Raw genomic sequence first — 16,458 nt, forward strand, 5'->3', positions numbered from 1 at the left:
TTGTGGAGAACCAAGTGTCGAAGCCCTACTTTTTTTTTCTGGGGGGAATTAATTTGTTAAATCCAAGCTGTGGCTCAGAGGACTACAAGAAGAGGGCTTAAAAGATTCAAGTCTATCAGCAGGTATTAGCCACAAGGATGGAACCTGCAGATTTAGAACCCGTCTGAATACCAAAGTCTGAACATGCTCCTGTGCGTGTTCATGCCAAGTCACAGCACTGGCCAACATAACCTAGTTGGATTTGACTGGCAGCAGCATGGTGTAGCGGTTAACAGCAAGTGGACTCTAACCTGGAGAACCGGGTTTGATCCCCCACTCTTTCACATGAGAAGCAAAGTCTTATCTGGTGAACCAGGTTTGCTTCCCCACTCCTATACATGAAGCCTGCTGGGTGACCTTGGGATAGTCACAATTCTCTTCAAACTCTTTCAGCCCCACCTACCTCACAAGATATGGGGAGAGGAAGGAAACGAGTTGTAAGCTGCTTTGAGACTACTTATGGTTGAGAAAAGTGGGGTATAAATCCAAACTCCTCTTCCTCTGTTCTTATACAAGCTCAGCAGCATTGCATACTCTAACTGGCTGCAGCAATTTCAGAGTCCTTGGAAGAGAACAGCCTTCCCTGGCACCAGTTACTAGAGATCCTTTAATTGAGGAGTCGGGGTCTTGAACCAAGAAAGCTTCTGAACTGAAAGAGCAGGAAATCTGCCAGTGAATTATCTGCCTCCCTTGATACGCTGAGTCCTTTGCCTCCCACCCAACTACGTGCTGAACAATGTAACGCATGAAGAAAACTGGAGATTTCTGTAAAAGTAAAATTGTGCTTTTATTTATTAAAAAAAGGAAATGTACAATCAGACACTGTCCTGCTGTGTTTTGGAAAGCATGGATATCTTTTAAAATAAAAAAGACAACAAAAACTTATTATTATCATCATTATTATTTTACCTTTTATCCCCCATTATATTAATAATATTAATTTTAGGCTGAAAATTTCAAACTGGACAGCTCGTTTCCATTCTCTTTCCTCTGTGGTGCCATATATATATATATATACACACACACATATATATACACACACTCACATACACACACATATATAAAGAAAGCTTCTCGGTGACCTGCGAAACCTCTGCGGTGACTCGTAACAGTCATGAAAATGACTTGCAGATTGCTGCAGGGAAAGGCTGGTTTGCAGACTACCAAGTTGTTCCCTCGCTGCCCTCCAGAGACATCCTCAAAGTCAACGAGAACCCGCTGAGAAACAGGACTGTGTAGGAACCCTCCCCCCCCCCTCCCCAACACCCCTGGAAATTGTTGTCTTTGGTGCAAAGAAAGCCAGCTATGGACGAGTGTGCTATGTTTGAATATGGCTTTCCTACCCTGGCCCACCCCCTGATATTGTTGAAGGAGCCAATGTCAGGTCAAGCAACGCTGACACTTTGGTAAGGTTTCCACCTTGGTTGCTGATTTCCCTTCCCCAATTTTCTGGAAAAAAACACCCCCTCCTCTTGAACCTCCTCTCTCTTTCTTGCCACCCGCCATGGACATTCAGGCTCTCTTCCGCCTCCCTTCTAGATTCCGGAAACTGTAGGGTCTTATTTTCATCTCTGCAAATTGGATGGAGTATTCGTGGCCCTTCCAATGGAACCAATTGACACCCTGGAAGAGATAAAAGCCACAGATAAAAGACACAGAGCTTTTCCACACATGTCATTTAAAACATTTTGAGGCAGGAAGCGAAATGTTTCCCCCAGGGAGTTCTGCGTTGTTATTACCCCCCAAATGTTTTATTTCCAACCTCAAAGCATCTTAAATGAATCCCCTTTTATAGCAATTCTATCATTCTAATGGCTCAAAGCTCAGGCTGGTCCCATGCCGTGATTAAGCTACCAAATGTCCTGGGAGCTACACTTTCCAGTATATACTTTCCAGTATGAAGAACAGTCAGGGTACCAGGTCACAGAGATGTTCCTCCCATTGGGCAATGTGGGCAGTTGCCCAGGGCCCCCCTTGTGGGAGTGGCAAATACTTCAGGTTCATTTGTGGGATTTTTTTGTATTTTCAGTGTTTTTCCGTTTTTGCCCTGCAGAGGGTGCTGTTTTTAGGCTAGCGCTAGCAGCACCAAAATTTCAGGGATGTTTCGGGAGATGCTCCTGATTGTTCTACCCAGGATTGGTGAGGCTTGGTTTAGGGAGTCCAAAGTTATGGACTCCCAAAGGGGGTGCCCCATCCCCCATTGTTTTCAATGGGAGCTAATAGAAGATGGGGTCGATAACTTTGGACCCCCTGAACCAAACTTCACCAAGCCTGGGTGGTATCATCAGGAGAGACTCCTAAAGATACCCTGAAAGTTTGGTGCTGCTAGCTTAACAATTGCACCCCTGACAGCAGGCACCCCATAAATTTCCCCAGATTCTCCTTTTAAATCCACCTCCTTCGGCATGGATTTAAAGGGAGAACCTGAGGTCCCCAGTTTAAACATTGAATGTGATGCTGTTTCAGAGTAGGGTATAAACCACCCCCAAACAGCATCACTTTCAGTGTTGTTTTAACTGGGGACCCCAGATTCTCCCTTTAAGGTAGATTTAAAAGGAGAATCTGGGCTCCCTAGTTTAAACACCATTGAAAATGATGCTGTTTGGGTGTGGATTCCAGCATCACTAGTTTAAAGCCAGCAATCAGGCTAGAGATAAAGCAAGTTGTATTCTATTTTTTTTTGTCGCATAGCTCAATTTACCTGATATTTGGAACAATGTTATTTGGAAAGGTTGAAACAAACATTAACAAAGCACAGCAGAACAGTTTGAAAATGCACTTGAGACCAGGAGAGCTGGGCTTGCTTGAACTCATTTCAAAGAGTTATGTACTTGACACAGCAATTAATTCAAAATCTCCCCGTGGTTTGAGCAGTTCGCTTCCCAGGTGATTTTAAGAGAAGCATCTTACCCAACAGGCTGGGTGGTAAATAGACCAACCCCTTGAAAAGCCAGCCAGCCCTCCAGAGCTAATTGGAAGAGCCTTGAACCGACACACTTACCTGGCTGTGGTTGTTGTCCCCGTATCTGCCCATCAGGTTGACTCGGTGGCAGTTCTTGTACCAGAAGGCTCCTTTGTATGACAGAGCGCAGTTAGTGATGGCTGAGTCGTGGTCTTTATCAAAGGTGGAAAAGGCCCGTCCGTTGTGGTAGGTCATGGAATCACCTGTCGGGGTTGGAGGGAAGGAGACATGGATTCAATTTCCTGATAAGTGAAGTCCTTCCGAAGAACAGCAGGTACACTGCTACTGAGTGGTTACAAACAGTCAACAGGTATGCATTTTGATGATGGAGAATTTCCCCGGTTGTATTCCTCCACCACTGCATAATTTTGCTCTGCTTTGCATGTTTCTGCTTATACTTTTAATCTGCTGTAGCCTAATTTTGTGCACTTGTTTAGATGTTTTACACGAGCACGGAACTCACAGGAGAAGATACTCCCATCTCACTGGTTTTTACCTTCTGCCCTATTCTTTGCCCTGCTACTGCTTTGCACTCTTTTGCCACTACAATCCTCTGTCCGCCACCTCCTCCTCCCTCCCTCCCCTCCCTCCCCTCCCTTTCTAAGTCCACATGGTTCCTGCCAGCCAGGAGATGATGGGAGGGTTTGCAGCCGAAAGTGTACTGGGCATGCTTTCCACACCAAGCACAATGTCCCCATCACCTGACCAGCGGCAGCTGGTGGAGGGATGCTTGGAGGGGAAATCTGTGCACTTTATGCTACAAAATTTGCTCACACAACTGCTAGAGATGGGATTGACCGGCTAGAGTGTCTGGCCTTGAAGCAGAAAGCATGGTGCGTGCTCTGTGTCTCCATCCATAGCCACCTCCAGCCCAGCTGATCATGGATCCAGATTTGCCGTGGTAAACATTGCCACGGAGATCTCACACTTCTTGTTACTCATTTCCGTGTTTGATTTTGGATGCTTCTGCTTGCGCAGACATGATTTCCCTGACTTGGGTTTTTGTTTTGTAAACTCTTTTTAAAAGTTTTTTTAAAAAAATTTCTGCAAACTTGAGGGTTTCTACAGATTTGTAGAATTCCTCCTTCTGTATCTGGCCCCATAGTGCAGGTTTTTTTGATCCTCAATCTGAGGCTAAGCTGAGAATTAGATAAACAAATGCATTTTTTCTTTAAGTATTTGGAGGACTTCATGTTGAAATGTGGGGTATAAATGTTTTAAGCAAACAAGTGAATAATCCATAAATATTTCAATGCTTTCTGCTTGGGGTAAATACTACTAGCCTATTTTTTTTCTTAGAAAATCATATGAAGGACATTGCTGGATTAGACCAAAATCCAATCCAATCCAATCAAAAAACCTTTATTAGGCAAACCAGAAGCACCGAACATTCCATGTACAATAGCAGGATCATTGTTACACATCATGTAGAACACGGATTAAAAATGTAGCAACTGCTTCCGTAATTTCTACATTAGAGCTGTTCAATAGCTTAGACATTTTTAGTTTGTCTGAGAAAAAAACATAAATTCTGGAGGTAATAAAGCTCCCAGATCGGTTCTAATATCATTATACCTTGAGCAGTAAAGCAGGATATGAGGAATTGAGTCCATAGTGTAGGCACAGTACCCACAACAACGCTCACTTCGTGGGATGTGAAGGAAGCGACTAGACCAAAATCCCACGCAGTCTTGCATCTTGCTTGCAACAGAGACAAACCTGTATTCTAAAATGGCATAGTACTAGCAAGGCTATGCAATGCTCTAAAGTAGCACTGAGCCCGGGTATTCTGAACATTTTACCAGTGCATAAATCAACTGTGGTCTGACAAATCACCTCCATGTCATTAGACTAGCAGCGATTTCTCTCTCTCTCTCTCTCTCTCTCTCTCTCTGTGTGTGTGTGCGTGTGTGTGTTTGTGAAAAGAGAAAAAACAATCAAAGAGAGATGGCAAGGTTTAGCCTGCTGCATTTGAAACAAAGCAGACTCAGCCTTTGACAACATTTTCTAGGCTTTGCAGAACAGTCCACAGTTTGTTCCACGTGCAAGTTGCCAAGCACATTCTTGGCATCCCGGGCCACGGCGCTCACTATTGTAAACTATCTTGGTGACAGGTGGTTAGAGCTTCCCGTGAGACATGGCTCTGCTCAGCAGGTATGTTTACATTCCAGGAGAAGCCTGCCATAAAAAAAGTGGCATGTTGTTTGGCGTGGGGAGGATTTAAAATGGAAAATACATAAATCCACAAACACCAAGGAAACTTCAACAAGAAGGAAGAGACTCTGAGAATTGACAAAACTTGGCTACCAGCAATTAAAAACACCAGAATCAAAGGCCAAGGGCATGCTAGGGTCATGGACAATGGACGCCACCCAGACACAGGGTTTGCATTCGCTAAGACTGTTGTTGCTGCAGGGAATGCAAATGTGAATCACTCCCTGAACTGAAAACCCCCCACCCACAATACAACGCAGTCAACCACATCTTTGCATAGCAAGTTCCACCCAAATACTTACTGATTGGTTCTCCACCCTGGGACATGGATAATATATACCCCACTAGACATTCCCTTCACACTGGACACAGTGTGTAACAGACTCCTCTGCGATACACCTCTGAAGTTGCCAGCCACAGATGCAGGTGAAACATTAGGAACAAGAACCACCAGACCACGGCCACACAGCCTGGAAACCCCACAACAACCAGTTGAATCTGGCCGTGAAAGCCTTTGACAATACATACCAAAAACATTATGACACAAAAGGGTCTTCCAGAAGAAGTACCGGACCAGCGTCACTTGGTGAACGGCCACATCATATACAGATGAGCAAGGGCCAAGGCCCTATTGCAAAAGTACTATACTAGCCATTGGGTGGTGTATGTATGAATAGCTGTGAGTCTCACTGGGACAATTGAACATAGGAGAATTGGGGATATAGGAGGATTGCAAGTGTCGCATGTTTCTGAATGGTGCATGTCTAGAAAGTCAATGTAGGGGTCAGAGGGTTGGACTAGAGCACAAGTGTCAAACTCGCGGCCCTCCAGATGTTATGGACTACAGTTCCCATAACCCCCTGCCAGCATGATGCTGGCAGGGGATGATGGGAACTGTAGTCCATAACATCTGGAGGGCCGTGAGTTTGACACGTATGGACTAGAGAAACACAAGTTCAAATCACCACTCAGCTAGGAAAGTCCTTAGATAACTTTCAGTCAGCCACTTTCTTGAATCTAATCTTTCTCACAAGGTTGCTGTAGAGGCAAAATGCAAGAAGGAAGAGCTATTTATCCCACCCTCCCTTCCAAGCTCAAGGAAGCCTCCATGTTTCTCCTACCCTCTGGTTTATCCTCCTAACAATGCTGTGAGGTGGATAATGGCTGAGGGGCTTCAGTTTGGCATTCTGTATGTGTTACGTGTCCAAAGCATACAGAGTCACTGCATTTCAAGACCTGGCTCTTTGGTAATACACCATGAGAGGGAATTAGCTGTGGATCCTTCTTGGTGTAGGCTGAAAACACACCTGCCGTGCCACTGTATCCATTCACTGCCAGCCGGTAGCGAGTTCTGGCTTCTCCCACCGTAAACTTATTGTAAAGGGCATAAGCAGTCTCGTTGTGGTCACGCAAATCCACCCGCAACTCGTACTGGCCGCCGGAAGTGATCTTGTGAAGCTTGTCTAGACCTTTGGAAAATGAATATACAGAAAATGAATACACGGAAAATGAACATACAGTACTTTCCTGCACTATTTGGCATGATCACACTTTTCATGACACAAGCTCTGGTGGAGAAAGAATCACACTGACAAATGGAGAGCAGTCAGATTGAAACTGCCTGAATGCATAACTTTCTGTTGCAGCAGTGATGACATAACCGTTTGCTAGAGACTCTGATCATGGGGGGAAATCCATAGTGATAATATCCATTGCCATCTCACAGGTACAAATCTCCAGCCTGGGAGAGGTTTTGAGGAAAAGGCCCCAAGCAGACATCTCTTCATGGCACGAGAAGGAACATTTGGTGTTGACCCACCTATCCAGAATTCCTTCCTGGGATCTCCAAAGCCAGATTCATAAGTTCTCCAGTTCTGGTAGAAATCCTGTTCTCCATTCAGCCTTCTTAAAAAGACCTGGTACCCAAACAAACAATGTTACATTACAACAGAGGAGGGAAAATTATGGCCCAGTGCATGCATCTGGTTCAGGCAGGATTGTCAGCTCCAGGTTGGGAAATACCTGGAGAGTCTGGGGTGGACCCAGAGGAAAGTAAGGTTTGGAGAGGGGAGGGACTTCAGTAGGTACAATGCCATATAGCTAGGCTGACCAGATGTCCTGCTTTTGGTGGGACAGTCCCGCCTTAAAACAATTTGTCCCGCGTCCCACGGGTTTTTTTGAAGTGTCCCAATTTTTGGAAGGCTGCCGCACTGCCTTCTGGGCGCAAGGCAGTGCGGCAGCCTCCCACGCATGCAGCCGCAGGAGCATGGCCTACTGGGGCGCTCCCATTTTGGGCAGGAAACGGGGGCGCCCCAGAAGGCAATGCGCTCTTGCAGCTGCGTGCGCATGCGCACATGGCCGGCCACCTAACCGCCCGTCACGGTTTACAAAGGTGACCGTCTGGTCACCTTACATATAGCCTATGTTCCAAAGCAGCCATTTTCCCCAGGTAAACTGATCTCTGTCACCTGGAGATCAGTTGCAATCCCAGGAGATCTCCAGCCACCACCAGGAGGTTGGCAATTCCAGACCCTGGCAACTCCTCTTCCAGCCTTACAGCTGCTTAACAATTGGTTGGGATCATTGACCTGTGGCAAGCAGCACTTACCAGTGGGCATGAGGCTGTGGCTCAGTGGGAGAGCAGGTTTAAGCCCAAGAAACTCCCATTTAAAGGATGGGAAAGACCATTGTGCTGTGGAGCCGCTGCCGGCCAGAGGCGATATCCTGGTCTGCCCCAGTTTTTTTATATTCTATAGGGATGTTTTCAGTTCCTTTGTCAGTTCATACTCACAATCCATCCACCTCCATCAGACGTCATGTCACAGTAAACCTCTAGAGGCTGGGACTTGTTCCCATTCACATATATGGTATAGAGGCCAGATGTTGCTTCTCCATTCAGAAGAGCTTGGGAGCAGTCTCGGGGGTGAGGGTAAAGAAGGCCAGCTGCAACAGAGTGGGGCAAGAATCAGGCCCTGAGACAGAGAGAGGCTTCAGAAATTCTCTTGTGCCCAATGGTTGCGAGGCAGAGCTCTGATTTGCAGAACTGGGTTTGATTCCCCACTTCAACATACAAAGCCTGCAGGATGACTTTGGGATGGTTATCTCAAAACCAGAGGTGGGATCCAGCAGGTTCTCGCAGGTTCCCGAGAGTAGGTTACTAATTATTTGTGTGTGCTGAGAGGGGGTTACTAATTGGTGATTTTGCCACGTGATTTAGTTACGCCCCTCCTCTCAGCAGTAGTGCGCAGAACTTGAAGCAGTCTAGCAGGAGGTGCACCGGTGTGCATGGCAGCCTGCGCCTGCGTGCATTTGTTTCCCGCCCAAGGACCGGTGCATCGGCTGTGTCCTTGCCACAGCCCCGCCCAGGAATGCCCCACCCCCGGAATGCCTGGCCACGCCTTCATTGTGCCCCGCCCAGCCCCATTGGTGCTACGTCACAGTTTGAATCCCACCACCAAGGGAACCTGTTTTCATTTTTATCGCTGCTTTTAATGGTTTTAGCTGTTTTACTTTATACATGGTGGTTATTGTACTGTGCACCGCCCAGAGCCCTTCGGGGATGGGGCGGTATAAAAATTGAATAAATAAATAAATAAATAAAATTTTTGGATCCCACCACTGCTCAAAACTCTCAGCTTACATGGGCTGGCAAACCACCCCTGAACCCCTCTTGCATTTGGGGTTGCTACTTCTGCAGTGGCCATTTCCCCCTATTTCTCCAGCTGTCATTGTCTTTTTTTGTGTCATCTGGAGCAATCCCAGGACATCTCCTGCCGCCACCTGGAGGCTGGCAACTCTAACCACATACAGGGAGGGCTATATTTGAGTCCCCATTTGGCTGCAAATGTTCCAGTTGGCTTCAGGGTAGTTACTTGCCCCCAGCTTTATCTACCTCATAGGTCAGTTTTAGCCTAATGGTGACTGGCAGGGGCCTCACAACTGGAATAGCTGGGGGCCTCTCATCATCTAACTCTGACACTGTTCAGGCCCCACCTGGAGGTTGGTAACCCAATGAGTGCAGCTGAGCACCAATCCAAAAGGAAAGGGGGAATTGGTGTGATCAAGCCGCTGAGCAAATAGTGAACATAGAGATTGTAAGGAATGGGGAAGGGTTTACACATGATTTCTCCCCTCCCACTATTCCCCATGGACCCTCAGCTTATATATCATACTTGTAGTGAAAATGGCCTGGATTATCTTGCTCTTCAGGTTTCGGTTGAGCGCTTGCAATTTTGCCGTGTATTGGGTGGATGGACTGAGATCCGACAAGCTGTAGGAAGTCGATTCGGGTCCCAGTATGACTTCCTGAAGGGAGAATCAATTATGGAGGACTGCTTTTTTTTGTCAAAGAACCATACAGACAGAAAAAAACCCCTCATACATTTTTAACACATTCTGATACTCTCCGATGAATCATTCATGCAACTTTAAGAAAACAGTTTCAATGATTGATTAATGAGGTCCTTGCTGTTACTGCTGTATCTTTCCCACACTATCTCTCATCAGAATTATGAGAAGGGATGTCTAATGATGAATGTTTCATGTGATAATGTTCAAGGGCTGCTGCTTAAGAGATAGGGTGGGCAGGAGTTAATATGGCCCATACATGCACTAAATGCAGTTGCATGCCTGTAGCACATCAAATATTAAAGCACGGTATCATTTCTCCACCACTGGCATTCTTAGGAACATGACTGGTATAGATGGTGAGAGTCAGCCCATTCCTGAAAGAAATCATTTCACTTCTTAGAAGTCCATCCAAAATAGCATTCAAAGCCTGTCCATTTGGCATGATGATTTGTCTGCAAGATCCCAGATCTATTTTCTTTTAATGCCCCAGTTTTAAAATCTACATTAAGGTTTAATAGCTTTGCTGTTAACCACTTTAAGTACAGTGATTGGAAATATGGGAAAGAAAGAAAGAAAGAAAGAAAGAAAGAAAGAAAGAAAGAAAGAAAGAAAGAAAGAAAGAAAGAAAGAAAGAAAGAAAGAAAGAAAGAAAGAAAGAAAGAAAGAAAGAAAGAAAGAAAGAAAGAAAGAAAGAATTATTTTTTGGTTCAGACATAAAGGCAAAATACGTTATTTATTTGATTGAAGCAGTTATATCTCACACTTTCATCCTGGTTAAAATTCCAAAGGTGCTTTTTAAAAAATAACCATGAACAGCAGTAATGGGGTGTAGGATTTAAAGAGGGCTGAACCCAGTGTGCATAGGCATTCACATTTTCCGTTTTGAGGGTGTACAAATATGTCCTTTCTGTTTATTTTGTTTTTCCGTGCTGTTCTTGTAAGCCTTTTGGTTTTACCCAAGTGGTGGACTCTAATCTGGCAAACTGGGTTTGATTCTTTGCTCTTCCACATAAAGCCTGCTGGGTGACCTTGGGCTAGTCACAATGTTACCAGACCACCCCATAGTAAGTGCATGTGTGTGTAAGGGGGGTGTTCTGTTTTAGAAACAGTGTCTCTACTCATCCTGCCAACCCTACAGATGCCTACCAGTGCCGTGCCAAAATGGGGATCCTATTCTCTGCATCAGCTAGTATACCCACAAGGACAAAGTAAAAACTTGTCTGGACTTGCCCTCGTCCATATCTGTCTTGCAGAATACCTTCCTTGCATCCTTCCTAAAGGGATTAAGGGAACACATTACCCCTGCATTAGAAAGTGTTCTCCTCCTCCAGCCCTGGACGATCCACCCTTGTGAAGACAAAGGATTTGTTAATGTAGTTGTCCCAAGTGTTCCTGACAGTATGGGATTGACCCAAAAACCTCTTCCTCTGACTAATCTCTCCAATGACCACCTTATTTCATCTGTTCCAAATCTTTCCTCTCAGCACTGCTTACATCCTAGGACTGTGTATGGATTCTGCTGCTTTTATTATTGTGTGATTGTGTGCCCCTATTATCCCTTAATAAAATTGTTAAACTTTATTTTGCAGTCCTGCAGATTTCTTGCAAAAGCTGGCCTTGATATACATAGGCAATAAAGATCTTGAGCTTGCCTGACCTTTGCTAAGCCAAGAATCTGTCTTGCTAATTCCCCATTCTTTTGAAGGGACAGATGCCCACCATTTCGGGAAACAACAGTTCTCTCAGTACTCTCTCAGACCCATCTACCTCACAAGGTGTCTGTTGTAGGGAGAGGAAGAGAAGGCATTTGTAAGCCATTTGAAACTCCTTACGGTTGAGAAAAGTGCTTTTGAATTGCTGGCATTCTTAATGTGTTTTTATGGCATTTTTTATGACATCTTAACAGCATTAATATGTTACTTGCCAATTATATGCAACTGACTCAAAAATAATGTTCAATTTGCAAACAAGCTTTGTAAACAAAAATAATGTTCAGTTTTCAAACATTTAATAAGGGGGAACAGTGCAAAAGTAATAAAAAAAGAAGCAAAAAAGTAGTAGGGATTCTGAATTGAACAAGTAGAACTGTCCAATTCAGAAGTGTCCCTAAATTAATGATGTCTGTGTCAAATGATGCACATTGCTATAAGAGCAAGGGTACTTACCTTCACTTTGCCATCAATGGACTCATAAATGAGGAGATAACCAGTAACAGAAGCACGGGGAGGCCTCCAGGTCAGTAAAGCTGTTTCAAACTGAACCTCAGTAGCTGTCAGATCCCTTGGAGCATCAAGGCCTAGCAAAAACAATCAGCAAGTTGTGGGTGCATCATTAACCAGAGAGGACGGAGCCAAATTGGTACAAATTGCCATACATTCAGAACAAAGTCCATCATTTACTTGATACACCCACTTGGTATTCACTTCAGAATCGTTAGATGAAGGTTGGAAACTGTCTTAGACTCAATTAGACCTTTCATTTATCTAGCTCAGTATGATGTATACTGACTGCGACAGTTCTTTGAAGTCTTTTCTGTTGTTTCTTAGATCTTCCAATAAACAGACTCAGTTGAAAATGAATTCCATTTCTTGACAGAAGTATCATGCAGGTTACACTATGGAAATGTTTGTCAAGTCTGACTTTTGTACCCAAAACCCCCAGTGGAAAAAGCAACAGTCCGTCCTTCCAATTTCCCGTTGCTAAGCAGTCACTCTTCGTGCTTTCTCAAGCCTACACCATTCCAAGGCCTCTTGATAACAGTCCAGATGTCCACCCTGGTAATGTCATTACATCCAAGCCTGTGCATTTCAGCAGCTAGCAAAACAGTAATTATCTAAGCATCAGCAATTTAATATGTTACAGGCAAAAATCTATCAGATGCCACAATCTCCTGGCCCTACCTGGAGACATGACAAGAACCCTGAGAACTCAACAGGTGTTGACATTTTCAAGCACCTGCTACTTGAGATCCCTTTAACTGCAAATCAAACTTGGGACTTCCTGTATACAAAGAATGTGTTGTACAAGAGAACTTGTCCAATGGAAGTACGGAAGTATGGACGTAAGAAGCTGCCTTATATCAAGTCAGACTACTGATCTGTCAAGCTCTCTGTCATCTGCTCAGATCAGAACAGCTTTCTATGGTCTTAAACAAAGCATCTTTCCCCACTCCTGCTACCTGAGATCCTTTATGTAGAGTTGTCAGACACTGAGCATGGGACCTTCTGCAAAGCACATACTTTGCTGTTTGCTATATCCTTGATGAAATGTCCCAATTCCACAATCATTTATTTCTTGTCTTCCCACATGCTATAATCTAAACACAGAATTTCTCTCTTGAAATATGAGCCAATAAACAAGAACAGAAAGAAGACCTCCGCAAACAATCTTATATGCAATAAAGGATTGTTGGGAGGAAATAAAGCAGAATCTTCTCAGTACCAGCCCCACCAGCTCAGGAATTTACCACACTAGTGTTCCACCTACAAGAATACAAGGTTTGTATGTAGATCTCTGTAGTCTTTGGCCTTTTCCGCACAGACACTTTTTTTGAGGCAGGAAATAAAACGTTTCCTCCATGGAGTTCCACATTAATTTTTCCGCGAAATGTTTTATTTGCATCCTCAAAACATGATTCTATAGTTGAAATGTTTCCAAAATGGCTTCATTTGCCTGTGCAGTCCTGTTAAGACGTTTCCCATGCCTCTCTGCCTTCCCTGCACTTTTTCATTGGTGTCATTTTCACAGCTCACTCTTTGCCCCTCACCTGATTTTTCCTGCAGATTTTTCCTGTTTTTTTAGGTTTCTTTATTTTTTTGTGGGGGGGGGAGGATAAATGATTGAAGGATGGACTATAGAAGGTGCTGAGTCACAGCATGAAGCTGTGAAGCATAGAAACAAAATTCTCAAACAAAAAGGGAGGGAAAAAAGGGAGAAATCACAAAATGGTGGCCAGGAATCATTTAGAGGGGATGAGTGCTGATATACATCCCAAAGGCATCTGGTGGGCCACTGCGAGTAGCAGAGTGCTGGACTAGATGGTCTCTGGTCTGATCTAGCAGGCTCTTTCTTATGTTCTTATGTTGTGGTAAAGGGTGGGATTGAGAACATTTTACAAATGTTTTCGGGGCTTTGTGTGGAAAGGACCTTTTAGAAACGTTGATCTGTGCTTTTCCCCCCTTACACAGATTTATACCAACTTCTGGGGATCCTGATTCTACATGCTGTAGCTTCATTTGGAACCTGTCATGAACAGAACCTTCCAGGGTACCTGTAGTAAATCTGGTGAAGACAGTAGTGCTTCTCTGAGGCCCTTTAACAGCATAGATCCTGAGTGTATATTCAGCAGCAGGACGAAGGCTAGTAAGATCGTATTCCACAGTGTTCCCCGAGACCCTCTGAGTCACTTCTGGCTCTGAACAGCAAAAGAACAATACAGAATTGGCAGTTGCCAGACACATTGTTAATTGACCTATGTAATTGTTCCATGTGCAACATCTATTTGCTTATAACAAGATATACTGATGGGTCTAGAACAGGGGTAGGGAACCTGCGGCTCTCCAGATGTTCAGGAACTACAATTCCCATCAGCCCCTTTCAGCATGGCCAATTGGCCATGCTGAAAGGGGCTGATGGGAAGTTATTGAACATTCCCTGAACAGGCTGCCTGAGAGCCGCAGGTTCTATCACGATTCTGGTCTCAGTCTAAGATGAAGAATCGTCTACAACCTCTTGCGGCTCTCCAGATGTTCATAGACTACAATTTCCATCAGCCCCTGCCAGCATGGCCAAATAGAAAAATGATGTGAGAAGAAACAGAAGTTCATACAAGGGAAACGCAAAACTGAAAAACAATATATATATATATATATATATATACATATACATATACATATACACACATATATACACACACACACACACACGCACACACACATGTATGTATATATGTATATATATGTATATGTATGTATATGTATGAATATGTATGAATATGTATGTGTGTGTGTATGTATGTGTGTGTATGTATGTATGTATGTATGTATGTATGTGTGTGTATGTATGTATGTATGTATGTATGTATGTGTGTGTATGTATGTATGTATGTATGTGTGTGTGTGTGTGTATGTATGTATGTATGTATGTATGTGTGTGTGTGTGTGTGTGTGTATGTATGTATGTATGTATGTGTGTGTGTGTATGTATATGTATGTATGTATGTATGCATACACATATATGTGTGTGTGTGCATGTGTACAGTATCTGAAAACAGAAAAATGATGTGAGAAGAAACAGAAGATCATACAAGGGAAACGCAAAACTGAAAAACGAATGTTCAGGTTGAGAAAGCAGGGATGCAATATACTACGTGGCTGTTGGTGGAAAGCCTACTCTAGCTGCCTTCCTGAATGCTTTTGAGCTTCATTTGGGCCTGATTATAAACTTGGTTTTTAAAAAGGAAAACAAATATGAAATTTTGAGATTCTCTGAATATCATATTTTGTAGCCCCTACCAAAATCCATTGTGGTGTAATGATAAGGCTGGATTTGGGAGACCAATTTTTGGAATCCCCTCTGAACCATGGAAGCTTGCTGGGTGACCTTGAGTCAGTCACACACACTTGGCCTAATTTACCTCACAGGGCCTAATTTACCTCACAGAGCTGTGAGAATGAAAAATGGAGGAGAATGAGGTCAGCCATTTTGGATCCCTATTGGGAAGAAAGACAGCAGATGAATGAAGTAAATAAATATAGATTACATTTTGGATGCTTTTTCTACGGTATGACTGCAGGTCAGTGTCATGCACACAGAGCTTTTGACTTACCACCTTCAGCAGCATAAGAAATTACGTAGTTATCCACTGCAGCTATTGCTGGCTGCCAGACAGCCAGTGCCTCGGAGTCTGTGATGTTCACAGCCACCAGTCCTGATGGAGCGTCCAACACTAAGAAAAATGTCAGAGAATATCCCAGTGAGGTTGGGCTGGATTTGCGCTGGTAAATAATCAAAAACCAGCTTTAGTCAACTGACTGGTAGTTCTTGTCACGAAGTAAGGAGTCAAGTATTTAAAGCATTTTTTAAGTCACAAGAGCAGTGAACAGTGAGGATCCTTTCAAGAGAGAGAAAGCCTAAGTGGGGTATCATGATTTTGCAATAACTTCCCTCCAGTTTCCACATTCTTTAGTGCAGACTTTCTTCCTGTGTTTCTTTTGTTTAAAAGCATTAATTCCTTTTTTGTTTGCTATTTCTCTCTTCAGTGTCAATAGTGCCCCCCCCCCCCCCCCCCCCCCCCCGCCTCCAGTATTTGGGTGTGAGTCCAGCTCCACCATTTTCTTACTTTCTGCCCCTTATTCATGAAAGTGTCTCCAAAAACACCTCTCTTGTTTCTTTCGAAGACTTGCTCGAATCTCTCCTCAAACTCCAGTCCACATTCGGCCCAACTTCTCCCCAATTGAAACTATGCTCAGACATGCCAGGCTAAAATGAATGCACATTCTCCCTGTTTTTCTCCACATCTCAAATGTTATACTGTGATCTCCTCAGACCTTTCATCTGGTACTCTGCAACTCACCAGGCACCAAATAAATAATCTGTTAGCATTCTGGATTTATATTCAGGTTCATTAACGCGGGCATAATGGTATGCATAATGGTGGAAAATGCATAATGGTGGAAAATGCATAATGGTGGAAAAGCAGGATATAAATGTTTCAAGGAAATAAAGGGGCTTTCCCCACTGACAGTTGAACTGGTTTCTACCTAGGTTCGCCTCAGTGAATCCCCACTGCCACCGAGCTCAACATGGTTTTGTCTCAGTTCCCCCCCCCCCCCTTAGAACTGCAACATCCTTATTACCGCCCCATGATTATAGGAACTACACTTTTCTACCGG

General features: G+C 44.0%; 1 protein-coding gene across 5 annotated transcripts in view; it reads right to left on the reverse strand.

The window, feature by feature from the left end:
• Window positions 1–807: 807 nt before the first annotated feature.
• Window positions 808–16,458, reverse strand: part of TNC (tenascin C) — a 94,714-nt gene continuing 79,063 nt past the window's right edge. For all 5 annotated transcript variants that reach the window (XM_048512550.1, XM_048512549.1, XM_048512547.1 and 2 more), the window contains 9 exons: window positions 15,393–15,512; window positions 13,836–13,979; window positions 11,731–11,861; window positions 9,388–9,520; window positions 8,007–8,158; window positions 7,035–7,131; window positions 6,523–6,684; window positions 3,041–3,204; window positions 808–1,662 (listed from right to left, as the gene is read on the reverse strand). In XM_048512550.1, coding sequence (XP_048368507.1) covers window positions 1,552–1,662; window positions 3,041–3,204; window positions 6,523–6,684; window positions 7,035–7,131; window positions 8,007–8,158; window positions 9,388–9,520; window positions 11,731–11,861; window positions 13,836–13,979; window positions 15,393–15,512 — 1,214 coding nt within the window. In that variant the 3' untranslated portion in view covers window positions 808–1,551. The remainder of the gene's footprint in view (window positions 1,663–3,040; window positions 3,205–6,522; window positions 6,685–7,034; window positions 7,132–8,006; window positions 8,159–9,387; window positions 9,521–11,730; window positions 11,862–13,835; window positions 13,980–15,392; window positions 15,513–16,458) is intronic.

Source organism: Sphaerodactylus townsendi, linkage group LG12, assembly GCF_021028975.2.
Source record: "Sphaerodactylus townsendi isolate TG3544 linkage group LG12, MPM_Stown_v2.3, whole genome shotgun sequence".
NCBI lineage: Eukaryota > Metazoa > Chordata > Lepidosauria > Squamata > Sphaerodactylidae > Sphaerodactylus > Sphaerodactylus townsendi.